General features: G+C 57.8%; 1 protein-coding gene and 1 long non-coding RNA gene across 3 annotated transcripts; one reads left to right on the top strand and one right to left on the bottom strand.

Annotated features, from left to right (window-relative positions):
* Window positions 1-211: 211 nt before the first annotated feature.
* On the bottom strand, window positions 212-2,468 carry LOC118915247 (uncharacterized). The gene is made up of 3 exons (XR_005026002.2): window positions 2,114-2,468; window positions 1,666-1,902; window positions 212-316 (listed from the first exon to the last, which is right to left on the bottom strand). It is a non-coding gene; the product is annotated as an uncharacterized LOC118915247 (long non-coding RNA).
* TJP3 (tight junction protein 3) lies at window positions 1,096-27,259 on the top strand. 2 transcript variants are annotated; one of them, XM_036890797.2, is made up of 21 exons: window positions 1,096-1,230; window positions 11,793-11,849; window positions 11,984-12,093; window positions 12,826-12,928; window positions 13,148-13,499; window positions 14,470-14,573; window positions 15,025-15,184; window positions 15,439-15,547; window positions 17,318-17,376; window positions 17,624-17,690; window positions 17,896-18,052; window positions 18,357-18,465; window positions 18,540-18,777; window positions 19,220-19,431; window positions 22,458-22,553; window positions 24,273-24,343; window positions 24,745-24,955; window positions 25,023-25,123; window positions 25,529-25,816; window positions 26,589-26,635; window positions 27,034-27,259. In XM_036890797.2, exons 2-21 carry the CDS (start codon window positions 11,802-11,804, stop codon window positions 27,134-27,136), a joined length of 2,745 nt encoding a protein of 914 aa, XP_036746692.2. In that variant the 5' UTR covers window positions 1,096-1,230; window positions 11,793-11,801; the 3' UTR covers window positions 27,137-27,259. The 2 variants fall into 2 exon arrangements, with proteins under 2 accessions (XP_036746692.2, XP_036746691.2); XM_036890796.2 differs by lacking the exon at window positions 1,096-1,230 and adding an exon at window positions 8,402-8,561.
* Window positions 27,260-27,709: the final 450 nt, after the last annotated feature.

The raw sequence follows: 27,709 nt of genomic DNA, 5'->3' as shown, positions 1-27,709 counted from the left end.
GTGGCGTGGTGGTTCTGCTCCTCTGGTTCCGCTCTTCCTACATTCCTGCTCCCAGTCTGTTCCCAGTTTGCAGAGTGGGAAACTGAGGCTGCCCGGCTGGGTCCGGTTGCCTGGTTTCTGGCGCCCCCTGGTGCCTATAGCGGCTACTACCTCCAGCCCTGGGTAGTCTGCAGGCAAGAGGGACCTAACGCATCCTCCATCCATCCCTCCATCCATCCATTCATTCATGCCACAGATATTTACTGTGTACCAGACACTGTTCCAGGCCACAGGGACACGGGGACGACCGAGGCAAAACTCTCAATGAGGTGACATTCTAGAGGGGACAAACACACAAAGACCCAAGGTAGTTCCAGCTGCTAATAAATACTTGGAAAATAGTCCAGATGTGGACCAGCGTGACAGAAGGTGCTCCACAAAGACGCTCAACAGAGAATGTATCAGTATGTCTTGCGCGCCTCCTCCAGCACGGCCTGATACAACTATCAAACAAGCCAATTAAAACTTAAAATTCCAAACGTCATTTAAAATTTCCTAGTAATCACATTTTCAAACGTAAAAAAAAAACAACACAGTGTTTTCCCTAGTGGCTTCCCCAGAGCTACCCCGCTGGGCAGTGGTTGAAGATTGTGGGCACAGGAACCCGGCTGGTCAGTCATGTGGTGGCACGGAGGCCGCATGTGCGCTCGGCTCTGGGGGGTGGGAAGGAGCTGGCGCTGCCACAACCACGGGGCAGGCGGCGTGCCTGGTGGAAGACGCAGCAAGTGTGAAAACTTGGCCAGCCCAGATGCAAGGCAGGCGGTGGGGTGGATGGGGAGGGGGAGCCAGGAGGTATTCCATCTATTCAGTCCTTAATTTACTCCCCAAACGCTCCCGAGGATGTACTTGAATGTCCTGTGCTGATGCGCACGGCGTCCCTGGCTTCTGGGAGAGCAGGGGTTAAGGCCAGCTGCTCCCACGTGAGGACACCTTACGACAGAGCCACACACCCAACCGGCCTCCTGCCTGGCCTCTCTCAACACTCTCCGCTTCAGCCCTGCACGTTTGTCCGCTGCGCCACCTGGCCGGGGACCTACCAGCCTGTCGCCACCACAGGGGACGAAAAGTTGGTCAAACAGGTGGGGAGGCCAGAGCTCAAACCTCAGGTCCCTCCCCAGCCCCACAAGCCAGGCAGGCGCTGGGGCTCCCGCTCCTGCGGCCTGCCCAGAGGCCACCCAGCCTCCTCAACAGGTAAGTCCCCACCCTGCTGTACCAGGACTGGGCTCTCCACCACGGAATCCTGGGACCCCCAGTCACCTGTCTGCTCCCTGGAAACCAGGAAACTGCCACTCCTGTGTGGGCATTTGACATAATTCCTAAGGGATTATTTCGCTGGCAGTTACTGCCTCTGGCAGCCTGCCCAGGACGCCAGAGCCAGTCTTAAAAGGGTCACTGTTGGCCCAGGTGGTGCCAGGGGGCCAGAGGGTTACAGGCTGGTCTCTGAACCTCCCAACTGCAGAGGGGAGACCCAGGAAGGCAGGAAGCAGGTGAGGCAGCCTGGCGCCTGGTCAGTGTCTGGGCCTCTGGGAGCTTATTGGAGGTTTTCAGAGGCCGCTTCCGCCTTCTCCCCGCTGCCAGGCATGCAGAGCTGGGTGACGAGTCCGGGGTGGGCCTATCCGTCGTTACCTTGATTTCTTCTCTAGGCCAAATCCCCCAGTGGAGAAATGCAGGAAGGTGGGGGAGGTAGACAGACGGTTGTCACGACAGGCCCCAGCAGCCCAGAACCTGCACAGGACAGGGGCTGGGTGGCAAGAGTTTTTTCTGGGTCATTTGTTCCCAGAAGTGCAGGACAAAGAGTGCTTCCCAGGCAGCCAAGTGTCCCATTGCATCTCAAGTCTCTTTGTGTAGGACAGAGAGGGCTCCCTGGGGGCCAAGGAGAAATGGGCATCTGAGTCTCAGGTACAGAGCCAGCCTGGCACCTGGGGTCCCTCCTGGAAAACAGAGAGGCTTGAGATCTGGGGTCTGTGGGTTGGAAGAAGAGGATGTGTCTCAGCTGTCAGATCCCACCCTGCCTGGGGTTTGGAAAGAAAACCCACAGAGTGAAATCCATCCCGCCCCCAGTGACCTCACCTACCTGGATCTCCGCTTTCCACTCTGCAAAATAGGTACAGTAAGAGTCACTGCGTCATAGGGCTGCTGAGAGCAGCAAAGGATAGGCTGGGTGACAGACTCGGGCACACAGTGGGTCTGGGAAAGCTGTCCCGCCCAAATCCAGAGCTCAGAATGTATGGCCGCTCTCAATGTCCCATCTGCCGTTCTGTATGATGAAGGTTGAACTCGGGCTCAAAGAGGAGCAGCCACTTGCCCAGGGATGTACAGCAAAGCAGGGCTGTCAGGCGTATAGGAGAGCGGGAGGGTCTGGGGGCTGCCCCCACCCCCCAGCCAACACCCCAGGCTCAGCATCTCGTGAAAGTCCTGCCTCCCTTCCGCGTGGCCCTGAGTTCTGGGGAAAGTCCACAGGGGGGAGTTCGGGTTCCTGTTCTTCCTCCTGGGCCTGGCCTGGCGCCAGGGGAGCAGTGTTTGCTCAGGTGGGGCCTCACAGCCTTTGAAATGGGCTGAGGTTAGGGAGAGACACGGGAGGAAGAGCTGCCCGGGCAGTGAGCCTGCATTCATCAAGTGCCTACTATGTTCCCAGCGCTGCTGCGGGCCTTGGGGACTCACCAGGCAACGAGACAGACAGAAGTCCCTGCTCCCGTGGGGCTTGTATGTTGGTGGAAGACAGACAAGACACAAGAGCCGTAGTGAGGAAGGAAATTGTATCCTAAAAGGGTATCCTGGGTTAGAGGGTGTGTGGTCTTAGGAAGAAAAAAATGAAAGAGCTACCAAAACAGGAGGTATTTTTTAACCTTAGACAAGGCGAGGGCTTACTGAGAAGGTGACTTTTGAGCAGACTTGAAGGAAGTGGGTACTCCAGGCAGAGGGGCACGGAGCATGCAAAGGCCCTGGGGCAGCACTGGACCTGGTGGGTAGGAGGAGCAATGAGGAGGCCCTTGTGGCTGGAGCAGAGTGGGTGACAGGGAGAGAGGGACAAGGGGAGGGGAGGGAGGGGGCTGGGCAGGTCATGCAGGGCCTTGTGGGCAGCTGGGAGGACTTGGGCTTTGACCCCTAAGGAGGTGGGAACCTGGAGGGCTGTGGGCAGACGGGGACCTGACTCAAGTGCTCGCTGGCGCCTTCTGGTGGCCACGGAGGGGAGGACAGACTGGGGAACTGAGGGAGGAGACTGGGCTGGTCTAGGCAGGTGAGGATGGTGGTCCAGGTGGGAGCAGAGGAGGAGGGATAGCGGGCCGATTCTGGAAAGATTTCAGTAGAACCAACAGCATTTGCTGATGTATGATGGACAAAGTGGGGTCCAGGGTGATCAGGAAAAAACATGATCAGAATGTTCTGGGGCTTGAAGACTAGAATAGGTGAGATAGAGACAGGTAGGTGGAAATCTCCTGACGCGGGAGGCTTGACTGCCAAGCGAGGTCTTCTAGTGCTATGGTGTTAAAGGATAATTTTTTCCCCAAAAGGGAACAATTTTGATTCTCACACTAATATAACACAAGCAGGTGCTTTATGAGTACTTAACTCATCAATTAATGTGGGGAACTGTAGGATTTTACAGCCTGTTCAAGGGAGAAGTTAAAGAACACGCGCACACACACAGAGGCATCAAGAATGTTGAAATGAATTTACAAATAGATGCAAAGGTGGCCAATAGCCATAGGGCAATAATCGATGGTCTCAAAGGACAAAATTCATTCATTCAAAATTCTACAGACAAGAATTGTTGCAGCGCCACGGGGTTCCTATAATTTACAGGATGGTAAAAGGGGATAAGAAGCCCTGATAATTTAGGAGATTGCCCCAGAGCCTGGAATTGATGAGGTGCCTGATAAATCTGCTAGGGAGCTATTGAATGCTCTTGAGCTAAAGCCACACCTTATTAACTGCACAGCCATTGGTGGGAGTATTTTTTGGACGTCTCTGCTCCACGCTGCGAGGCTTATCACTGTGGTATCCTGAGTGTCTAGTACAGTGCCTGGTATGCAGTAAGCGCTCAATAAATGAATGAATAGCTCATGGGAAGCAAGTGGATTCTGAACAGAGTAGAAATAACAGTGCCGTTATGCTGGAATGACAGATTGTGGGTGCTATGGCCCCAGCCACGAAGCAGATTAGGATTGGCAACAGAGCCGTTGGCAGGGCCTTTGATGGGGGGTCTTTGGGGGGCTGGCCTGGGATACAGTTGTGGAGGACAGACCGAGGCCAGGGACTGTAAGAAAGGTGTCAGGGGTCTGGGTCCGGACCCCCCCGCTGTTGCACGCAATGACAGAGCCTTGATGCACCCCCTCCAGCTCTGGGGACACTGATTCCTTTTCATTTTTTCCCCACTGGGGGCTTGTCTCCGTCCTTCGGCCCAGAGTGGAAAGACAAAGGGCCCCCAAGCAAACCTTTCTGTGCACCTGCTATGCGCCAGACTTCTGAACCTTCCCAACCTTACTGCCTCAAAGTCAGAACCAGGTCCCCATCACACAGACGAGGACACTGAGGCAGGAAGCAGCGAGGACCTGCTCTTCTAAAGCTCCCACGTGGGGCGTGGGGGGAACACCCTCACCAGCCCCTCCAGCTGTGATCTGCACGCCCCCCTCACCTTCCCTGCCCTCCTACATCAAAGCGCCCTCACCGGGGCGGCCCAGGGACCCCGTCGCCAATCCTGGGGCATTCCTCTGTCCTCACACGCTTGCCCTGGCGGCCGCTACACCCGGAATCTGCCCTTCTTCCCACCCCAGCGCCCTCCTCTCCCCGTGCTGGTGCCGCTGCTGCCGCACCCGCTGTCCTCACACGCAGAGCCCCAGGCCCGTGCTGGCCAAGACGTCAGGCGCACCCCCAAGGAGGCGTATTCCACAAAACCCCGGACCCGCCTCCTCCGGCCCATGAAGGTGGTGGACCATGGGGAGTAGGAGAGAGCTATGCGCGCTGAATGCGCGGTGGGACCCGAGTGGGGGACCTGGGTGGGGTCCCGGGATAGGAAAGGGACCTTAGTGAAGTCTGAATCGTCCGCAGTTTAGTGAGTGGTGATGAGTAGGCGCTTTCCTGGTTTGTGTGGTCATGGAAATGTGAATGTGGAAGGAACCGGGTGAGAAGCACCATGGGAACTCTGAATTACAGCTCTGCTTTTCGGTCATCTTAAAATGACTCTGAAATAAGATATTTATTTTAAAAAAAAGAAAAAAAGCAACAACCTGCAGGGCCCCCAAGGTTCGACAGTCCCGGGCCCAGCTCCTTCCTCTCCCGCAGAGGTCGGCCCTCCCACCCCAGCTGCCACCAGAGGGCGCGCGAGCACCTGAGTCAGTTACCCGCTCTGCCCACAGCCCTCGAGGGCTCCCACCTCCCTAGGGGCCAAAGCCCAAGTCCTCCCAGCAGTCCCTGAGGCCCTGCATGACCTGCCTGTCTCCTCCCTGCCCTTCCTTGCCCTACTCCCCCTTACTTGCTCTGCTCCAGCTGCAGGGATGTCCTCACTGTTCCTCCCACAGGCCCAGCCTGGTGCTGCCCCAGGGCCTTTGCACCAACTGGCCAGTCCACCCAGAACACCCAGATCTCCCCCCTCCCTCAACTCCTTCAGGTCTAATTGTTCCCTCTGTCCGGATCTCTCTCACCTAGGCCAGTCCTACTAACCTCAGTTCTCATCTTGGGGCCACTCCACAGGGAACCCCTCCTTGAGCCCCCAGCCCAGGTTGCCCTCTGTACAGACACTCTCAGAAGTCTAGGTTGCACTTTTTATATATGTTAAGTGATGATTCAGTTATGGTCTGGTTCCCCTGAGTACCCTGGGCTTCCATCAGGGCAAGGACCAGGCCTCTCTCATCAGTCCTGTGTGTACACAGTGGGCGCTCGGTAAATGCTGACTACTGAGGCACAGCCCCGCCTCTGATGTAGCAGAGCTGCTTTGGTCAGACGTTAGACCAGGTATGACTTCAGCCTCCTGCAGCCCAGCAAAACAGCCCCCACCAGGCAGACCCCTGGCCCCCTGCGTGGACCCCACTGGCTCCCTCCTGACTCTGGGGGACCTCAGCCTAGGTCCCCCTCTCCCCCCACCCCCCACCCCCAGGCCTCAGTGCCCCAGGAGGCACTCAGAAGGGGCCGAGCAGGGTTATTTCCAGGCCCTGCCTTCCCCTCCATCCTCCCTTCCCTCGCCCCCTCACACAGGAGCCACACTGTCCGCTCCTGGTTGAAGTTGGTACTGCCATTTCCAGTGCCGAGCCAGTGCCTATCATTCATGTACTTGGCCCCTTGTAGGGGCTTAGAGCATTTTTGCTTAGTTGATGGGGTGGATGGAAAAATGAATGCTTAAGTGAATCAGATTGAATAAAAGCAGATTTTTAACTCCTAAAAGTGATCTGGAGGTCTGGGGTGGGAGGAATGGTGGGCTCAAGGCCAGCTCCTGAGGCCTGACCATGCCCTTCTCCAAAGCCCTGCATTTAAGCACAGAGTCGTCCCATGGGTACTGGGGAGCCACTGAATGTTCTTGAGCAGGGCGTGAATATGTGAGGGCAGTGCTGTGTGGCTGGAGGAAGACTGTGTGTCCTGGGACAGCTGCCCCCTTCACGGGATTGAGAATGGGCTTTCTCCACCTCAGTGCTATGGACCTTTGGGGCTGACCATCCTCTGCAGGGCTGCCCTGGGCACTGTGGGGTGTTGAGCAGTGTTCCTGGTTTCTAGCCCCTCAGTGTCAGGAGCACCTCCCCGTTTTGACAACTAAAAATGTCTCCAGACATTGCCAAGTGTCCTCCAGGGACACATCACTAAAACAAGAAGCACCTGTAGAGAGTGGGGGTGAGGGGGTCAAACAGAACCAAGTCCAGCTCCTGCTGGTCGGGCTGGCCACTTGACCCAGTTGGCTTCCATTTTCCCAGTTGCACAATGGGCACAGGAATGTCATGTGTAACAGTGGCTAGAATGAAACAAGTGCTCAATAAACATGAGCCGGGCGCCTTATTACCACCACGCAACCCATTTATTCTGTTGATAATGCTGATGAGTACAGCGGGAATCAGGCCGTGCCCCCGGCTTTAACCAGACCCAATCAGTTATATTCCCAAGTAATCATAGCTACAAACACCTATACGCATGTACCGGTGGGGAACTTTATGTTTTCCCTATGACTCATTAAAACAAACACACAGCTATTTAAAAAAACATTTGGGCTCCTTCTAGCTGAAATCATTTAAGAAACACTATGTGGGGAAAGGCCGAGCTGCCTCCCTCGGGCTCTCAGGTTTCACATAGGTTCTCAGAAGGGGCTCCTGCCAAGGTTTATTGCCTTGGGGGGCCTATGAGGACCCTCAAGGGGCCGATTCTGGCTAACTGGGGTCTTTGGACTTGTGTTTTGGGGAGAACTGCAGCAGTGAGGGGTGAGAAGTCAGCTTTGGGGACCTCCAAGATTTTGATTATATTGTCTCCCTTGTTCACTTGGCAAACTCTTGGCCAGCTTTCAAAACCCTAGCTGCCATGCCCACTCTTCCAGGAGGCCTGTTCTGATCCCCCGGTTTCCTCTCTGCCTCTTCCCTTCCCCCAGCCTGGGGTTCCCCTCTGCCCAGTCTTGATTGGATGAGGCTGGGAAAGGCTGTCTTTGCCCAGATTTGCCCCTTCAACCTTATCTGAGGTGGGGCACAGAAGCTGGGCCTCCGCGTGTTATTTCTTTGAAAAGCAGGAAATATTAAGTGGGTGGGGCCCCTGTCAGCTCCGCCCATCCAGGTGACTTCCTCCTTTACTAACCACCAGGTAGAGGGGTTCTGGCCCCGGTCCGCGTAATCCTAGGTGTTGCCTTCAGGGTGGGTGGGAAGGAAGCCCGACCTTTACTCCCAGGAGCTCCAAGAACGTCCCGCGGCGCGGCCCCCGCCCTCCTCAGCTCGGTCTGGCCCAGCGCTGGGTGCGAAGACCGAGCCCGGCGGGGCAGCCCCGGACTAGGGCCAGGGCCCCAGTGGCGGCGGCTGTGCGGCTGCAGAAAGGCGTGCCTCGGGCCTCTCTGAGCGAAATGGGGTACACTGGAGATGGGGTGACCCGAGAAAGACCGGCCCTGTGTTCCAGGGGCCCCTGGCCCTCGACTTGCGCCCAAATCCAACAGGCCTCCCAAATGCACCCAAAAGCGGGCCCGCTTCGTGGACGGAAACCCTGGGAGCGACCGTACCTGCGGCCGGGTCTGCCTGCAGCCGCCGGCTCGGGGCCCAGCCGTGTGGGAAGCCCGGCCTGGAATTCCCGCCCCAGGGCCGGGATCCCGCGGTGGGGGGCGGGGGCGGACAGCCCTCCCCGCGTCCCTAAGGCGGGTCGCGGCCGGGGCGGGGCCCGCAGGGGACGCGGAGGAGGAGGGGCCGGGGCAGGTGCAGCTCCGAGCGGCGGAGCCGGCGGTGCCCTCCGCGCCGCAGCCCTCCCCGGTCTGTGCCCGCACCCAGGGTGGGGACCGACGGACCGTTTCCTGGCTCCGCCGGGGCAGGGGCGCTGGAGAGCCCCCGGGGGGCACCATGGCGGTGAGATTCCAGGCGAGTAACCCGCCGAGGGCGGGAGGGGGAGGGGATGGAGATGGGGCACAGTTGGCGCCTGGCGCCAGGGCTCCGGATGGGGAAACTGAGGCCCAGGGCTTTGCAGCGGGTGGCCCGCGCCTGCCGCCTCCGCAAGCTGCTTCCGGGGGCTTCTCTGGCCCGGGGTCTGCCTCCGTTACTCGGTAGAATGGGTTCAAATCTTGATTTTTCTGCCACTTAGGGCCAGCGAGTCGATGCCTCCCCGCACCTCATCTGTAAAGGGGCGATCGTCCTTTTAAAGGAGGGAGTAGGGAGGGTTCCCAGGGGAAGACGGGTCTTCAGCGCCTGGCACGTAGCGGGTGCCCGGGTCCTGCTCCGGGTGACGCCTAACCACTGATGTGGTCGGGAAGCATTGGCCTCGCCCGTGGGCTGGGGCGGCTTTGGGGAATGGGCGAGGCTGCTGGACGGGGGACCACCATTTAGTGGGTGCCTACTGTATACTCCCTGTGCCTTTACTGGGAGCACCTCACCTCCGGGGATGGGGCTTGGACCTTCACACCCAACATACTGGGTCTTACATCAGGCCCCAGGGTAAAGTGAGGTCGTGGAGGTACGTGGCTCGCCCCCGGCCGCACCGCCCGGGGCTCTGGAGCCGGCAGTTCTGGTTCCTGGACACCAGGAACAGCTCCCAAGACCCCTCCCCCTCTCTGCCCGCTCTCCCCGCCCCCCGCCATTGTTCCCGGAGGTGGGGGCGGGGCGGGGAGGCCCGCAGCCCGGGAGCCCCGCGCCAGGGGCTGTGTGACTCAGTACTATCAGTCCCCTGGGGACTGGCTCCTCTTCGCTGCTTGTGTCCGGTGCGGGGCAGGGGCCAGTCCCCGGCTCGGAACTTACCTTGACGCGCGGCGCCGAGGGGCCTAGGAGTTCTGGGCACACCTGGTTGAGTTCCTCCGTGTATATATTTGCCTTTTGTCCCACCATGCATTCCTCAAACTCCAACGCTGGGGTCCCAGAGTCCCTGCTCTGCCCATCAGGAACCCCCAGACTGAAGGGGTGTATGGGAGAGAAGCTGACTGGGACAGTACAGGTTCCAGTAATCGTGTCTGTGAGAGGCCTTGAGGACTATGACCTGGCGGAAGAGTCAGTGGCACTAGGGCTCTGAAGGATGAATAGGAGTTTGCCTGGAGGCATGCAAAGGCCTGGAAAGGGGGCCGATATTGGAGGGCCCAGGAGGTGCTGATGACCATCACCAGAGTAAGCAGGCAGACCCACCCAGCCTTCACAGCCCAAGAGGAAAGATCAGAGAGGTGCAAACTGATTAAACAGGATCCTTTAAGATGGTTTTGGATGCTGTAAACAAAATGGAGTGCTGGGCACCAGGGAAGATTGGCTAGCCAACTGGGTTCCCTGAGCGCACCCGAGAGGCACGGGCAGCTGCTTGTAAATCCTGGAGGGTGTCCCAGGCACAGGGAACAGCAACGGTTTGGAGGTGGGCTGTGGGGTTAGGCTTGACCTCTGCTGCTGGGGAGCCAGTGGGTTTAACACAAGGCCTCTAGGGTCCATGGAGGCGAACCCACACAAGTCGGGGCTTGCCCAGGCCACCTGCCTCTGCTCCCTCCCTCCTCCCCTGAGGCCCCTTGATTCCCTGAGGGCAATTTCTTAAAATAAAGCCAGGAAATCAAATTTTCAGGAGGCTATTTGATGACCCACAGTATAAAGTCAAAGCAAGTAGATAAATTTTGTTTTGAAACATAAGTTCAGAAGAAAAAAATAAGCAGAAAGATGCTGGGGCCCAGTGGCTGAGAGCAAAGGTGTGTGCCAGGCCCCCCTGCAGCTGTGCAACCCTGGGTGAGTTACCGATCCTCTCTGGTCTCCTTCCTCCTGGTGCTACTTCTCAGGTCGCTCGGGATGAAATGAATGGGACTGTGTGAAGTGCGTCTGGGCCATGTTGCAGATTCCTATTATGCGAAGGGGACAAGTCCTTACGACCCCTCACCGCAGCTGCCAGGGCTCCGGACCCTGTTCCGATTTGCATGCATGGACTCCCTGCCCGCCCCCTGCGCCTCGGTCCTGAAAGACAACAGGACAGCGGGGCGGGGAGGGGGCGCCCGTTGTGCAGGCAAAGCCGAGCCGGAGAGGTAGGAGCTCAGCCAGCGAGAGGGTCTGAGCCTTGGGTGTGCGTTGCCCGCGCTCCCTGGTAACCGCAGAGCTGGGAGCGCCGGTGAGGCCCTGCCCCCGGCTTTGTTCCTCGGTCCTCAGCCCCCTCCCCACTCCCTGGGGGCCAGGAATGCGGCTCTCCCGGAGCCTGGAAGCAGAGGCAGGGGAAGATGCCAGTGGAAGTTCCTGGATGGGGTTAGTCACCCACTCTGCTGAGCCCAGCTGGGGAAGATGGGCCAGGAGGGGAGTCGTGTCTGCAGGGTCCCCCCAGGGAGCAGAGCAGTCCAGGCTGAAGTTCAGGGATGGGTGGGGGTGGGCTCCCCCCTTCTCCCAGGGTCTCCTGGCCGTTTAGTTCTTACCTGTGCCGTGGGCATGGAAGTAACAGAATCCAGGTCCTCACCCGCCATCCCCTCCATCAGCAAGTGCCTTCCTTCTCTGGGCCTCAGTTTCCTCTTCTGTGACAGGGGATAGCCGAGTGCCCCTTCAACAGCTGGATTAAATGACATCTGTGGGAAGAGCATCCCGTGCAAAGGCCCTGGGGCAGGACTGGGCATGGTGTATTGGAGAACAGCCAGGAGGCCTGTGTGGCTGGAGCAGAGGGAACTCTGTCTGGTGGGCTTGACCAGATTCCCCCAGGGACTGAACCAGACCTCCCATCCCAGAGGACAAGGGACAAAGTACTCCCCTGTTCTCTCAGCTCCTGCTCATTTGCTCAACCTAACCATGGCTTTTGGCACTATCAGTATTTGGGGCTGGGCCATTCTCTATGGGGGGCCTTATTAGGCACTGGGGGGGGAGCTGAGCAGCTTCCCTGGCCCCCACCCACTCGATGCCAAGAGGACCCCCCAGTCATGATGACCACAGATGTCCCCACCCACTGCTGAATGTATGTTCTGGCGAGCTACCCCTAGTTGAGAACCACTGACTTAAATCCATTTTGCAGATGAAAAAACTGGGGTCTCAAGAAAGGTTGCAACTTTCCCATAGCCTCCAAGCACGGGTGTCAGAGTCAGGCTTCTCACCCAAGGCTGGGGACCCTAAATGCTCCCATGGACCCACTGTGGCCTCACACTCACCTTCCCTGTCCCCTCCCACCAGGTGTTGGACATGGAGGAGCTGACCATCTGGGAACAGCACACAGCCACGCTCTGCAAGGTGAAGACTCCCCCTCTCTCTGTGGCATGTGTGCCAGCAAGATCGGTGACTTGGTCCCATCCCGCCCAACAGGAGGGGACAACCTTCAGCCCAGTGGGACGCCAAAGCTCACCTCATTTCTCATCCCTGCTCAGGACCCCCGCCGGGGCTTTGGCATTGCAATCTCTGGCAGCCGAGACCGGCCCAGTGGCGCCGTGGTTGTGTCCGACGTGGTGCCCGGAGGGCCGGCTGAGGGCAGGCTACAGTGAGTATCAGGGCAGCCCAGTTTGGCAGGGGGAGGGCATGTCGGGGAGGGACCTGTGTGGGCCAAAGCTAGGAGGCTGGAGAGTGCCTGGCGCCTTCCAGCTCTGTCAACACAGGGCTTGGAGCTGGCAGCCAGACAGAGTGGTCCATGCAGCCCTCATGCTCCCTGAGGCATTTCCTGGCCCTGCCCTGTGGTTCTTGGGGTTGTAGTGGCCCCAGGGCACTCCTGGAATGGAAAGTCCTGGAAAACTCTTTCTGGCCAGTGGGGAAAAGACTTGGTGTTCTGAGCTTGGGGACAGGAGGCTCCTGGGAGTTACGCCGGGAAAATGGTTCTGGGACCTGAATGGCTGACAGGTGATAGGGCTCAGCCCAGAATCAAGGACCCGCTTCAGAGAGAGAGAGTATATGAAACAGGGAGAGAGGGGGAGAAAAGCAGGAAAAGGGGTCTGCAAGAAAAATGTGAGGGGTTTGGAGATGCTGCTTGAAATCACAGGTTTCGTCCTGTGATCACATTTTATTGTTGTGGTGGTGGTTCTGTGATTGGCCCCATTTTACACATGAGGAGACTGAGGCCCAGGAGGGTAAATGTCTTAGTGACCCTGGGGACACCAGAGAATGAGAGCCAGGCCTTGCAGACCCGGGGGTGCCTGCCCCGAAGGCGGGCGCTCGGGAAGGCCCGGGGAGAGGGTGCCCTTGGGAGGACGCTTCCCCTAGACCCAGCCTGCTCCCTCAGGACGGGGGACCACCTCGTCATGGTGAACGGGGTCTCCATGGAGAACGTCAACTCCTCCTTTGCCATTCAGATACTCAAGACCTGCGCCAAGCTGGCCAACGTCGTGAGTGGGGGCCTGGTGGGGGGACTCCCACCCTCGCTGGGCCCCACCCGGTCCCGCTGCCCACGGGCACCCTAAGTGTATGCTTCGGCAAGCAAGGGGGATCCTGTCCCCACCTCACAGCTTTCATGTGGAGGCCCAGAGAGGGGCCAGGGTCCCCCAGGGCTGCCCAGTGGGTGGAGCATGGCCTTGAGCCGGCCCCTACTCTGCCTCCCTCGATAGACGGTCAAGCGTCCCCGAAAAATCCAGCTGCCTGCCACCAAGGCCAGCTCCCCTGGCCTGAGACACCAGGACTCCGATGGGGAGGATGGGCCGCAGAGGCTGGACGAGGCTGACCATGGCCAGGGCTACGAAGGTGACACGTCCAGTGGCTCTGGCCACTCCTGCGATGAGCGCTCCCGCCGGCCGAGAGCTGGCCACCGGAGCCGGGCCAGCAGCCACGGGCGCAGGAGCCCAGGCAGCGGCTCCGAGGCCCAAGGGCTGGCCCTGGTGTCCGGCTTTAAGCGGCTGCCTCGGCAGGACGTGCACATGAGGCCGGTGAAGTCGGTGCTGGTGCGGAGGCGGGAGAGCGATGGTGAGCGGCCGGGCGTCCCTGACTTCCATCCAGTCCTGCGTGATGTGTGGTCAGCAGCACAGTGGCCCCTAGGGATGTCCACATCCTGGTCCGGGACCTGAGGACGGGTCCCCTCATGTGGCAGAGGGACTCTGCAGAAGGGGGTAGTCAAGGCCCCTGAGATGAGATGGGGGTGGCCGGGGGTTCCGGGGCCCAGGGTCCTCACAAGGTTCCCTATGAGGGGGGCAGGAGGTCAGGGTCAGAGAGATGGGAAGGCGCGGCCCTGCTGCCCGTGCAAACGGAGGAGGGGCACCCAGCCGAGGCCGCGGCGCCTCTAGAAGCTGGAAGAGGGGGACACGCTTGTCCCGGGGCCCCCGGAGGAGCCGGCCCTGCCCACCGGGATTTAGCCCCGTGAGGCCTGAGACAGGCTCCTGACCTCAGAACCGTGTGAACATCAATGTGTGTTTTAAGGCCGCTATGTTTGTGACAGCTGGTCATAGCAGCCCCAAGAAATTCACACCGTGACATCAGTAGGACGTCATGCATTCCAGTTGCCTTCATGACATCAACAGCATGGACATGACCTCTGACCCACCTCTGTTCTTAGTGCCGTGACCTCAGACTTCTGGTCACCATGTGACAAATTGCACAGGGCCACCTGCCCCCATGTTGTCATTTTAATGATGAGTCACATCCCCAAAACTCTAACTGTGATGTCACTAGGTATTGGTGGTGTGACCTCAAGATCCCCGAAGTGATGTCATCAGGGGGCCGGGAGGGGGTCTGGGCTCTCGGGCCCTACACTGACCTCCCTGCCATGATGTCAGAGTCCCGGCGGTGACATCACATCGGCTGCTCATGTCAGGACAGCCCTAGTGTGACGTGGAGGGAGCTGGCCTGACTCCCCATGGGGTTGTGGCCCAGAGGCTAAGCTCTGAGGTGAGCTGGTGACCCCGTTCTCAGGCCCTGCCTCAGTTTCCCTCCTCCCCAGAGTTTGGAGTCAAACTGGGCAGTCAGATCTTCATCAAGCACATCACGGAGTCAGGCCTGGCTGCCCGCACCCGGGGACTGCAGGAAGGCGACCTGGTCCTACAGGTGAGTCCAGGCCTCCCCTCGGGGGGGCAGGGAGACCAATGCCCGGGGGGCAGCAGTGTGACCGAGTCGGCAGAGCTGGCCCCGAGCCATCTGCCCTCTGCGTTGTTGCCTTCTCCGAGAGGTTGGTGAGGACTCTGCAGGACTCCCCTCTTCCCGTCTGCTGCTAATCCACTGCCGTATGCCCATTTCTAGGTCCCCCTCTGGGCTGTTTCTAGTGTCCTCAGAATCGCGTGATGAATCAGCTGGTTACAACACCAGTTCCCAGACCTGCCCTACGTGGTTGGTGCTAATGGTCCAGAACCGGGCTCAGGGGAGTGGCTCTGCCTGAAGAGAGGGTTTCTCTTCAGACTCCTGTCCTGAAAATCTGTTTCCAGGGACCCTGAGGAGTTGTCTGTTTCTAGTCTCCCCTCTCATTAACCTACTTCCTCTTTTCCTTCCTGGTCCATTTTAGATCAATGGGGTGTCCAGCGAGAATCTGTCGCTGAGCAACACGCGGCGCCTGATTGAGAAGTCGGAAGGGAAGCTGACCCTGCTGGTGCTTAGGGACCAAGGACAGTTCCTGGTGAACATCCCGCCAGCCGTCAGTGACAGTGACAGCTCCCTCCTGGACGGTGAGGGGCTGGGAGGCAGGCCCTGGGGCTTGAATAGAGAGCCAAGCAGGAGCCGACTTTATATATATTATATTGTATTATATATTCATAATCTGGCTGTGAGAGGCTCAGAGAGGGATAGAAACCTGCACCAGGTCACACAGCAAGTTGGGGTGGAGGTTCCCAGCTGGGCCTGATGCTGGCCTTAGGCCCCTGTGATATGAGTCCAGTCTGGAAGGCATGACCGTGGCTGCTGGGACGCCCTCTCCCCACAGACATCTCAGACCTCGGCTCGGAACTGTCTCAAGCGCCACCATCCCACATCCCACCGCCACCCCAGCACAGGCGGCCGAGCTCCAGTACCAGCCGGGCCGACTCCCCTGTGTATGTACCCCCATACTCCAGAGTGCTCAAGCAGGAAGGGAACATGGGCATACCTTTTCTGATGCGGGATAACCTTGAGGGTGCAGTCCACATGGCCTGCTGGGAAGAAGCCTCCCCTGTCCACACCCAGGCCTCCCAACCCCCAGGTTGTGGCTCTGGCTTCTTAGTCCTGGGAGAACCTGATGTGTATCACCTTAAAGCGGAGGGAATTGAACTTTACAGCACATCGTCCTGGCCGACTTCCATATGCATTAGTCCGTTGGCCCAGTAAGGCCCCTTTTGGGATTTTTCTCTTGGGGGCAAAATAGCCCCAAATGTGTGCAGGATTGGAGGATGCTTGTTCATTACACTGATGCCTCTACACGGGAACAACTGACAGTCCCTTGCACGAGTGTCCTGTGGCTACCATAACAAAGTGCCACACACTGGGTAGCTTAAAACAAAATTTCTCTCCCAGTTCTGGAGGCCAAAGGTCCCCAATCAGGGTGCTGGCAGAGCCACGCCCCCTCTGAGGGCGCCAGGGGACGGTCTGCTCCACACCTCTGCCCTCGCTTCCGGGAGCCTGCGTGGACCAGCCACCTCCTCCTGAATGCTGTCTTTCCTCTGCATGTCTGTCTCTGTTCACATTTTCCTGTTTTTGAAGGACATCAGTCCTGTTGGATTAGGGGCCCATCTTTCTGCAGGATGACCTCTTTACTAACTATGTCCATGACAAACTATTTCTAAACACTGTCACATTCTGAGATACGGTGGGGGGAGTTGAGGACTTCAGTGTAGAAATTTTGAGGGAACACAATTCAATGCCTAAAACACGTAAGTGCTCAACACTGGGGGATTGGGTAACAGGCAGCCCACTTAGGCCTTCTGCCCCTGAGAGGTGGCGGCTGCTTCTGCTGCCAAGGGCTGTGTAACAGATTGCCGCGGGACCCAGCACCTTGAAACAGCAGCCAGCGGTTACTACCTCGCACTGTTTCTCAGCGTTAGGAATTGGGCTGGCTTCACTGGGTGGTTCTGATTCACGGCCTCACGGCGTTCCCACTGAGATGTTGTCTAGGGCTGCAGGATTTGGGGGTGGCTGAGCCCCTTGTAAGCTCGCTCCTGCAGGAGGGAGTGATGCCAGAGAGGCCAGGCACACGGGCAAGAGCAGCCGGGACGGAAACCGGCGTCCTCAGCACCTATCCTCAGACACGACAGACCTGCAGGCCACTGGGCTCTGTTCACACAGACTGACCCTGGCTCAGTGTGCGGGGAGGACACGCAGGCAGGGACTCCCAGGTAGGCAGGGGGCGGTCCTGAGGCCAGAGGAGGGCCCCTCCCCAAAGCCCCAGCTCTTGGGGCGCTAAATGGCAATGACAGAAGGAGATGGGGTGTGTGTTCTGAGCCCCTAGTAAATGCTGTGTGAGATTTTCCTCCCTAGGGTCATCATCAGAACATATCCTCACTTGGGAACACTAGATAGCCATGAACAAGGATGCCTGGAATGTGTGTTTATAATGATAGGGATGATGCACTTGGCATCATGTGGGCTGAATGGACTGGACCAGACTGTAGACACCAGTGCCATTTCTCAAGGGGTTTTGGGGACTCTTGAAACCGTACCAGGCATTCCACTTGCACACAGGCGGGTCTGTACATCCGAGGAGCTCGCTCGATGGGCTGCTCTGATGCCCTCCTGCTCCATGGGGGAGAGGTGGGGGACACAGTACACATTACGATTCTAAAAATCACACCTGTTCCCTCCCATCTCACTCCCAACGTGTTCCCCACCAGGGAGAGCCCCCTGCTTCGGCAGGAGAGCCCGGTGGATTCCAGAACCGTCTCGGAACCAGGTGAGCAGAGGGTGGGTGGGTGGTAACTGAGCACCCCTTCCTCTGACTTTTCTGATCCCAGCCAGTGAGATGGTTCCAGGTAGCATGGGAGAGATTGGCATGGGCCTGAGAGGTCAGGACCAGTTCCCTGGGAAGATCAAGGACTGGGTGACAGCACTGTGTGGGGCACAGACACCCTAATGCCACAGTCCAGCACCCAGATCCGCCCTGGGGGGGTGCCTGGGAGAGACTGGCTGTTCCCTTTCAGACTCCCCCAGGCAAAGTGCCTATGACATCTACAGGGTGCCCAGCAGTCAGAGTGTGGAAGACCACCGGTATGTGCCCCAGAGAAAAGCGCCCCAGCAGGAGACTCCTGCCCCCTTGGGCACCCTAACCCTGCCTTTCTGCACCAGTGTGTGGATGGGGCCACAGCGAGGGGCTGCCTGGGAAGCAGGGTGGGGTGGGCAGGGGCTCTCCCAACGATGCCCAGCCTCGTGTCTGCCCACTCCGGCCTGACCCACCTTCTACCTCTCGGGACAGGTACAGCCCCGACTCCAGGGTGGTCCACTTCATCAAGGGCACAACCATCGGGCTGCGGGTGGCTGGAGGCAATAACGTAGGCATCTTTGTGTCGGGGGTGCAGGAAGGCAGCCCGGCGGATGGGCAGGGCATCCAAGAGGGAGATGAGATTCTGCAGGTGAACAGGGCGCTGGCCAGCCTGATGGGGGGAGGGTGTCAGGGTGCCAGGGGGCCCCCACGTCTGGTACATCCTGTGTGTTATTCCCTGGGGCCGCCCTGACACCGTTAAGGCCCCACGGACATTTTAACATTCTAATGTCAGGGCCTCGTCGTCGCTGACTGGGCCACCACCTGTTCCCCGTGAGCGTTTTCCTTGCTCCCCGTCCCCGCTGACCCTCTTCCGGGTGGGCTTGGTCCCGAGGAAGAGCTGGGAACCCCTCCTCGGTTACGGGCCGCGTCCCACCCGCGCGCCGTCCTGGCAGGTGAACGACACGCCGATGCGGAACCTGACCCGGGAGGAGGCTGTGCAGGTGCTCCTGGGGCTGCCCCCGGGCGCGGGGGTGGAGCTGGCGACGCAGCGGAGGCAGGACTGTGAGTGCGGCGCGGCCTGGGCGGGCGGTTGGGGCGCGCAGGGAGGCGCCCCGGCTCACGGGCGCCCCCCGCAGTCTTCCGGCAGGTGGTGCAGGCCCGCGCCGGCGATTCCTTCTACGTCCGCACGCACTTCGAGCTGGAGCCCAGCCCGCCATCCTGCCTGGGCTTCACCCGTGGGGACGTCTTCCACGTGCTGGACACGCTGTACCCCGGCCCCGGGCAGAGCCGCGCCCGCGCGGGCCACTGGCTGGCGGTGCGCATGGGCCGGGACTGCCGGGAGCTGGAGCGCGGCGTCATCCCCAACCAGGGCAGGTGCGCGGCCACGGCGCCTGGCGCCTGGGTGGGCTCGCGGGGCCGCTGCCACAAGAAACCACCTGGTGGCCTACATTTGTCACCCCACGTTACGGGTTCAGAGCCCCTAAATCCAGGCGGGCAGGGCCAGCCCCAGCGGGGGCCCTGGGAGAACCGTGTCTCCCCCTTCCAGCTTCTAGAGGCGCCGTGGCCTCACCTCGTGGCTCCCTTCGTCTGCACAGCCGGCAGGGCTGCGCCTTCCCGTCTCTCTGACCCTGACCTGCGCCCCCCTCCATAGGGACCCTCGTGAGGACCCTGGGCCCCAGGAACCCGGGGTCATCCCCATCTCAGGGGCCTTGATCTAATCTCTCTGAGTCCGTCTGTCATGTGAGGGGACCAGGTTGGGACACCTTTGGGCATCACTCTGCCGACCCCAGTGCCCAGTCTCCTGTCCTCTCCCCAGGGCAGAGCAGCTGGCCAGTCTGGAGACTGCCCAGAGGGCCCTGGGGACTGGGCCTGGCACCTCGGTGGGCTCTGGCGCACGGGCCGAGTTCTGGCGGCTGCGGGGTCTCCGTCGGGGAGCCAAGAAGACCACCCATCGGAGCCGCGAGGACCTGTCAGCTCTGACCAGACAGGGTCACTACCCGCCCTATGAACGTGTGGCACTGCGAGAAGGTGGGGCCCGGGGTCAGAGTGGCCGGGGAGCCTCACACAGAAGCCTTAGGAAATCCGGAGCAAGTGTTCACCCCCGGAAGCCACAGTCCATACCTCTCCTCTAGCAAAAATACCCACTTTTAGTTATTTTGGGGCATAGAAGGAGACAGGAAGATGACATTTCTGTCTGTGGATTTGCCTGTTGTGGACGTGTCACAGAAATGGAGTCACACGCCACGTGGCCTGTGTCTGGAGTCTCACTGAGCACCGTGTGGTCAGGGTCCATCCACGTTAAGGCACGTGTCAGGGCTCCGCTCCTTTTCACAGCTAAGGGGTGCTCCGTGTGTGGGTGGTACATGTTTGCTTATCCATTCCATTGTTGGGTAAAATCAATCCTTAAAAATGAATTTCTATTTCTAATTGAAATATGCAGGCTACACATATAATCTTGAAAAAGAGATGGTTGAAAATAATTTTAATGATTTATTTTTTAACATGTAATATCCAAAGTATTATTCCAACAGATAATCCATTAGTTTATGTTATTAATCCATGTTATTAATGAGATATTTCCTTTAACGAAGTCATCAAAATGTAGCATGTGTTTTGCACTCAAGGGCACATCTCTGTTCAGATGAGCCACGTTTCAAGTGCTCAGCAGCCACACGTGGCCAGTGGCTGCTGGACAGCCCACTGAGGGGGCTTATACACTTAGTGGGTGCTGCTTTTGCTGGGTGGTCAGCTTGAGGGCCACAGACCCTTGAAAATGCGTGCATTCTGAACAGGCGTCCAGACCAAAACCTGCACACACGTGTTCAGCAGGATTCACAACAGCCAAGGGTAGAAACAGCTCAGATGCCCAAAGCGCGTGAATGGATAACAAAATGTGTCCATCCATACACGGAGAATCACTCGGCTGGACACGCTGAACCCCGGCCCCAGGCAGAGCTCCAGGGGTGAAGCCCTGACAGGTGCTACATGTGCACAGACCGTGAGTGCATGGCACTCAGAGATCAAGACACCCATAGCCCCCTGGTGTGTGACCCCATTTCTGTGACAACGTCCACAGCAGGCAAATCCACAGACAGAACATGGGCTGGGGAGGGGGTGGGGGTGACTGCTGATGGAGATGGGGTTTACATGTGGGGTGGTGGAATGTTCCAGAACTAGAGGTGGTGCTTGCACAACACTGAATGCCACTGACATGTACACCGTAAAACGCACAGGTTAAGTCAGTTTCATGTTAGGTGTATTAAAAATTAATTTAAAAAAAATGTTAACATTTATAAGTTTTAAATTAATGAATTAAATTAAAAAACTAAATACATGCACGTGAAACCAGCCCATAAGTCATAGATCCTTCCCCCCCCCGAGCACCAGGGGGCAGGGAACAGCCTCATCCAGTTTTCAGGACACAGAAAATTAAGGCCCTTGCCCACAGCCTCAGGAGGTGGGATATGAATCCAGCGCTGAGGCTTCTCAGTAAAGCCTGCAGCAGCGATGGAAATAGCACGTCCCCTGGGCCAAGTAGGCACTGAGATGCTCTTAGCTGCTGCTCCAACATCCAAAAAAAACCACTTAAGAGGTCACATACTTAATCCTACCCCCAGCCAATGAAAACTTAGAAATCTGAATGTATCAGGCTTTTGAGAGAGAGAGGCCTGTAAGGAGACGAGAGAGAGCAGGGTCCAGGTGCAGAGAGGGCTGGCTACTCACTGTCCTGCCACGATGCCCTGCCTTCATTCCCTCACTGGCAAGTGGGTATATGGGTTAGGCCCGGGGTTAGCAAACCCTTCCTACAAAGGGCCAGGCAGTAACTATTTTAGGCCTTGTGGGCCAGATGGTTTCTTTTGAAGCTACCCAACTCTGCAGGAAGGCAGCCAGAGATGGGACATAAACATAGGGATGTGGCTCTTCCAATAAAACTTTATTTACAAGAACGGGCAGGGGGCTGGGTGTGGCCCTTGGGTTGTAGTGGGCTGACTGCTGTAGTTAGGTCGCCTGCTATAACAGACTCCAAGAGACGGCTGCAGAAACAAACTAGAAGCTTCTTTTCCTTTTTTTTTTTTTTAAATTAAGGTATCATTGATATACAATCTTATGAAGGTTTCACATGAACATTATGGTTTCAACATTCTCCCATATTAGGATCCCCCCCCACCATTGCAGTCACTGTCCATCAGTGTAGTAAGATGCTATAGAGTCACTACGTGTCTTCTCCGTGCTGTGCTGCCGTCCCCGTGACCTACCTTTATTGTGTGTGCTGATCATTGTGCCCCTTCACCCCCTTCTCCCTCCCTCTCACCCTCTTCCCTTTGGTCACCACTAGTCCCTTGGAGTCTGTGAGTCTGCTGCTGTTTTGTTCCTTCAGTTTTCCTTTGTTTTTATACTCCACAAATGAGGGAAATCATTTGGTGCTTGTCTTTCTCCACCTGGCTTATTTCACTGAGCATAATACCCTCTAGCTCCATCCATGTTGTTGCAAATGGTAGGATTCGTTTTCTTCTTATGGCTGAATAGTATTCTGTTGTGTATATGAACCACCTCTTGTTTATCCATTCACCTACTGCTGGACACTAAGGTTGCTTCCATATCTTGGCTGTTCTAAATAGTGCTGGGATAAACAATGGGGTGCATGTGTCTGGAAGCTTATTTTTCAAGTAGCAATTCCAGTGTGAGCGGGTGAGGGTGGTCCGGCTATTGTAGTTTCAGGGATGGAAGCTCCTCTCATCCTGTTTTTTGGCCTTAACCATGCAGTCCAAGGTTGTGCACCCACACTTGCATTCCAGCTGGGGGAAAGGAGGTGAAGAGGGCTCACACCTTTCCTTGAAGGATATGACCCCAGATTGCAGTTCTGTCTGCACTCCATTGGCTGGGGCGTAGCCACGTGGCCATCCTTAGCTGCCAGGGAGGCTGGGAGATGTAGTCTTCAGCGGGGCCACCGTGAGTCTGGCTAGATAAGATACGAAGTGGAGAAGTGGCCGGGCAAGACGCCCAGTCTTTGCCATAAATGGGATCCTGATTCTTATTGTTTCCTTGCCCCTCAGCCAGCTTCAAGCGCCCCGTGGTGATCCTGGGACCCGTGGCAGACATCGCGATGCAGAAGTTGACGACTGAGATGCCTGACCAGTTTGAAATCGCAGGTGAGAAGCCAGGTCCCATAGCAACCTTGTTGGTGAATCATTTCCCAAGCCCGACCCAGGCCCGGGGACTGAGGCAGCTTTGCAAGGGTCCTGCTAATGATGCTGTTTTGGGGGAAAGAGGTAAAACCACCATGGCAAATATGAGGCAGTTGAGCCACCATCGTCTCCTCCAATGCCTGGGCCAGACATTCTCAATCAAAGCTTGGCACTCTGGGTGGAGCCTCAGAATCCTTCTTAACACAGCTCGCCAGGCAGTCATTGCCAGCTGAGCCAGCGTGGCACCTGTTCCTTCATTTGTCAAGAGATGTTTACTGGGCTACGGACACAGCAAGATGGGGAACACAGAGGAGGTCCCCTGAGGGGACCAAAAGTTAACAACTAGAAACAATTAAGCAAGGGGACGGGGTCAGCAAATGGCAGCTCTTGGCCCATCAGCTATGTGTTCCTACGCAGCCCAGGAACTAAGAATGGTATTTATATAGTTCACATGATTGAGAAGAAGTTAAAAAAAAAATGATGTGACATGTGAAAATGACATGAAATTTCAACCCCAGCATTTGTAAAGAGAGTTTTATTGGGCCAGGGCCTCACCTGCTGGTTCGGGTCCGTGGGTGCCCTCCAGCTCCAGCAGAGGTAAGGGGTCTCGGCAGAGAAGCCTGGGGCCGAACACGTTTACTATTCGGCCCTTTCCGGGAAAGGGGTGCCATGCCCTGGGCTACAGCCTGCTGGGAATGATGGGAACAGAGCAGAAGGAGGGTGGAATGGGGCTGGGGGCGTCCTCAGGTGGTTCTTGGAGGCGGCAGTGGTTAAGCTGGGCCTTCAAGTTTGAGAAGCCAGAGAAAGGTTCCAGGCGGAGGGTGAGCACGTGCCCAGCGGGACGAACCGGGTGCCCCGGGAATAGAAAGGCGGAAAGGGGAATAGGGGAAAGAGGGCGGCAAGGACAGGCGGGAAGCAGGCCAGCCTGCAGCACCTCGGGGGCTCCGTGAGGAGTTGAGCTTGGTTCCGAGGGCAGTGGGGACCCGCAGGAGGCGGTGAGCTGGGGAGAGAGGGAAGCGAGCAGGGCCCGGGGGTGATGGCGGGGTTGGCTGCACGCTGTGCATATGCTTACTTGGAGCTGAGCTGTGCACTTAAAAATGGTCACAGTGGCACATTTTATGTTTTACGTGACACACATTTTACAATACAAAAACAGGCTAGGTTGTGTCCTCACCTCCCATTTAGGCCCTCAGGATGGTGCATGGCTCCTCCATCAGCCACCAGGCTGTCCAGGAGAGCTTCCTAGAGGAGGCAGTGCTCCACCTCGGGTCCAGGAGGACAGATGGGGAACGGGAGAGCCGCTTGCTTTGGGTCGCAGACTCGAGCAAAGGCCTGGAGGTGGGACCAAGCCTGGCAGAGTGTCTGGACCACAGACTGCTTCTGTCTCTGGAGTGTGCCACTGATTGGCTGTGATCCTAAGGCTCAGTTTCCCCATCTGCCAGATGGGCGAGTAGCAGCCGCCTCCTCAGGAAGATGTGTGGGGTGAGGTCAGGAGGGGGGACCGAGTGCACTGCCAGGCGTGTGGCCAACGGGAGCAGCTCGGAGGCTGGGATTTCTCTCAGGGCAATGGGGAGCCTTGCTGGGTTCTTGAGCAGAAGAGGGACAGGTAGACATGAACTGGAGGAGCCTGGGCGGGGAGTGCCCGCCCTCCTGAAGCGGCCGGTCGCCTCTCCCTTCCCACAGATAGCATGCTGAGGGCAGACAGCCCCTCCAAGATCATCAAACTGGACACCGTGCGGCTGATCGCAGAGAAAGTAATCAGGGCCCTGCCGTGGGTCTTGTCTCATCTCATGGATTGGGAAACCGAGGCCCCGGAACCCAGCCTGTCCTCCCCCCCGACTCCTCAAATGTAGTCTCCCACAGAGCCCCGCTTGGAGGCTTTGTGACACGGGGGGTTGGGAGGGACAGAGCCTGCCCAGGGTCCCAGCAACAAGCCCTGGGGACGGGCAGAGAGATTCATACTGGGGCTCTGGTTCCCAAGGCACTGGGGCCTGGGATGTGAGAGGCTGGAGTCCACTCTGACCACACTCTTCATCTCCATCTCTCTCGGATTCTTCTGGCCTGTCTCTGATGCTCTGGCCCCGGGTGTTTCCCTGCTGTCTGTGCCTCTCTCCTTCTCTCCCTGCCTACTGTGCCCACTGCGGGCCTGGCCCAGGACAAGCACGCACTCCTGGATGTGACACCCTCTGCAATTGAGCGCCTCAACTACGTGCAGTACTACCCCATCGTGGTCTTCTGCGCCCCCGAAAGCCGGACAGCCCTCAAGGCACTGCGCCAGTGGCTGGCACCCGCCTCCCGCCGTAGCACTCGCCGCCTCTACGCCCAAGCCCAGAAGCTGCAGAAGCACAGTGACCACCTCTTCACAGGTAGGGCAGGACGGGGGTCCCGGGGCAGGCGGCGATTCTCAGCTGTGCTGACACCCACTCCCTGCAGCCAGCATCCCCCTGTGCGGCATGAGTGACACCTGGTACCAGGAGCTCAAGGCCGTTATCTGTGAGCAGCAGACGCGGCCCATCTGGACAGCTGAGGACCAGGTACCCAGGCCACAGTTTGGGGCTGCTGTTTGGAGTGAGAGCTAGGTCAAGGGTCAGGGGCTTGGTCAAGGTCAAGATGTGACCTGAGGTTACAGTCCTGACCTGGTCCACGGGGTGGGATGGGATGGGGCCTTGGTCATCGGGGTCTTCTCTTGGTGCTGTGGATAGGTTTTGGGGTTGGGGGCTCAGCCTTGAGTCAAGCAAGCATCAGTGGTCAGAACTCATCCTCATATCCAGGGTGGAGACTTAACTTGAGGCTTGAGGGTCAGGGTCAACTTGAGGATGAAGCTCAAGGGTCCTTAACCTGGTTTGAGGTTGCAGTGTCCCAGGCCTGGGCTTGTTCTGAGATCAGGATGGGCCTGGACTGTGGGGCGTTGGCTCAGCCAAGTCACACCCACTCCGCAGGTGGACGGCCCCTCAGAGGACACGCTGGACCTCCCTCACCATGGCCTGGCTGACAGCTCTGCAGATCTGAGTTGTGACAGCCGGGTCAACAGCGACTACGAGACAGACGGCGAGGGCGGCGTCTACACCGACGGCGAGGGTTACACAGACGGCGAAGGCGGGCCCCACACAGACGTGGATGAAGGGTCCCCAGCGCCAGCCCTGGCCCGGTCCTCAGAGCCCGTGCTGGCGGACGAGCCCCAGAGTCCGTGGCATCACAGGAAATCCTCGGGTCACCGAGGGCCCCGGGTGAGCAGGGCGTGGGGGTGACCTGGAGAGGGTCTTGGGCCAGAGCAGAGACATACCTGGGAACCCATCTCCTGCCAGGATGACAGCAAATAGAACTTCTCTGATCAGATCAGTATCTGGGGTCCAGACTTAGGGTATGTGAACCCCTGAGTCACTGAACAACTTAAAGCAAACATTTGAACCCCTGCAGGAGTTCCCTTATTTGGGACTCAAGAACAGATGGCAACAGTCCTGACCTCACGGGGTGGTTGCTGAAGTCCCAGCCCATAGTAGTTGGGTGTTTTTAAATAACATATTCACTTAGCACTTACTCTGTCTGGGGATGCCTCAGCTCCCCAGTGCCTTTCTGTGAATCCGACAAGAAGCACCCCTTCCTCCAGACCCTCTCCAGGTAAATGTTGAAATGCACAAATCTGTGACATCCCTGGTTAGAATGGTGCTCCCTGGATTTGTTCAGTGCCTGACCTGCCCAACTGTCCACAGCAGCCTGCTTATGGGCAGGCACTATTCTGAGCACTCATTTATGAACTCCCAGTGACACCCCTCTGAGGGAGCTTAGACAGGAACCCCGCTTCCCCCTTGGCTGACGGGCTAGAGGATCTCAGCCTTTTTTCTCGTTCCAATCTGAGACTGAGCTGCACACGTGTGGGGGCAAGAAAGCCCGTGGGCAGCACTGCCTGGACCAAGGGTGTGGGGAGGCAGGTGGGTGTGGTTCTTCATCCCAGTACATCACTTTTGCGGGGAGTGTTAACCTCCTTTCCCCCTCCCCAAGGTGGATGGTCACCACCCCCAGGGTTGGGGGCAACAGGACAGCATGCGGTAAGAGCCCCCGTGCTCCAGATCGCGTGAATCCCTTTCCCTGTGACTCAGGCTTTGGGGGTGAAGTGACCTCAAATCAAACTATGCCTTCATGGTGCTCCTGGCTTAGTGGGCAAGATAAAACCAGACAGAGCTCCTCCAAGCCCCATGTAAACAGGGCCAAGGAAGTAGGAATCTTCTTCCTAGGAGGCCAGGGAAGGTGACCTGAAGGTTGGGACACTGGAGATGGGGCTTTGAAGGATGTGTAGGAGTTAAAAAAAAAAAAAAAGCACAACACAGGGCATGACCCCTAAATGCCCAATCTTACTTATCTCTATCCACACCATTGCTGTCAGCCTTGAGTATTGGTAGGTAAGTTCACACCCTCCCCACCCACAGCCTCTATTTCTGATCCCCAGGACATATGAGCAGGAAGCTCTGAGGAAAAAGTTTACAAGATCCCGAGATGTGGAGTCCTCTGATGAAGATGGCTATGACTGGGGCCCAGCCACTGACTTGTGACCCCACCTGGGTGACCAGCTGGCCCATCCTCCCTTTTCCTCCCTGGAGCTGGGACTTGATCCCATAGAGAATCGGGAACCCTGCCTCTCTCCTCTGGTCTTTAATAAATAGAGTATTTTCACAGCAGTGGCTTCTAGTGGCTTCCAGGAAGGACAAGGGGCAAAAGCCAGGGCCTGCATTTCCTCTCTCAACCCCAGACCCTGTTCTGAGACTCTATCCATTCAATAACCTTAATGTTTCCTTCAGAAAATAACCTAAGGCCAGGAATCCTTTGGGGCCCTGACCAACCAGGGACGCACTGGAGACGGAGTTGCAGGCACGGTAGGGGCAGGGGCATGGGGGGCATGGCCAGGCCCAGGTATATGGGCTGCTCCCGGCCTGCCAGCAGGCCAGCATTGTCTTGTGGACCTGGGGGCAGGAGAGGAGGTAGGCAGTTTGGGGCAGCACTGGGCTGGCAGGGGAACCCCTCTGAGCATCCCCCGCCTGCGCAGTTTGTTAAAAGCCGCTCGGTGATGCGGGTGAGGCCTGGCCACCACGTTTTGCCTGTTCATCCTGATGCTGCAGTGCCCCGTG

The sequence above is a fragment of the Manis pentadactyla genome, chromosome 12, assembly GCF_030020395.1.
Source record: "Manis pentadactyla isolate mManPen7 chromosome 12, mManPen7.hap1, whole genome shotgun sequence".
NCBI lineage: Eukaryota > Metazoa > Chordata > Mammalia > Pholidota > Manidae > Manis > Manis pentadactyla.
The sequence above is the reverse complement of the archived record's forward strand: the minus strand, read 5'-3'. Positions and strand labels throughout refer to the sequence as shown.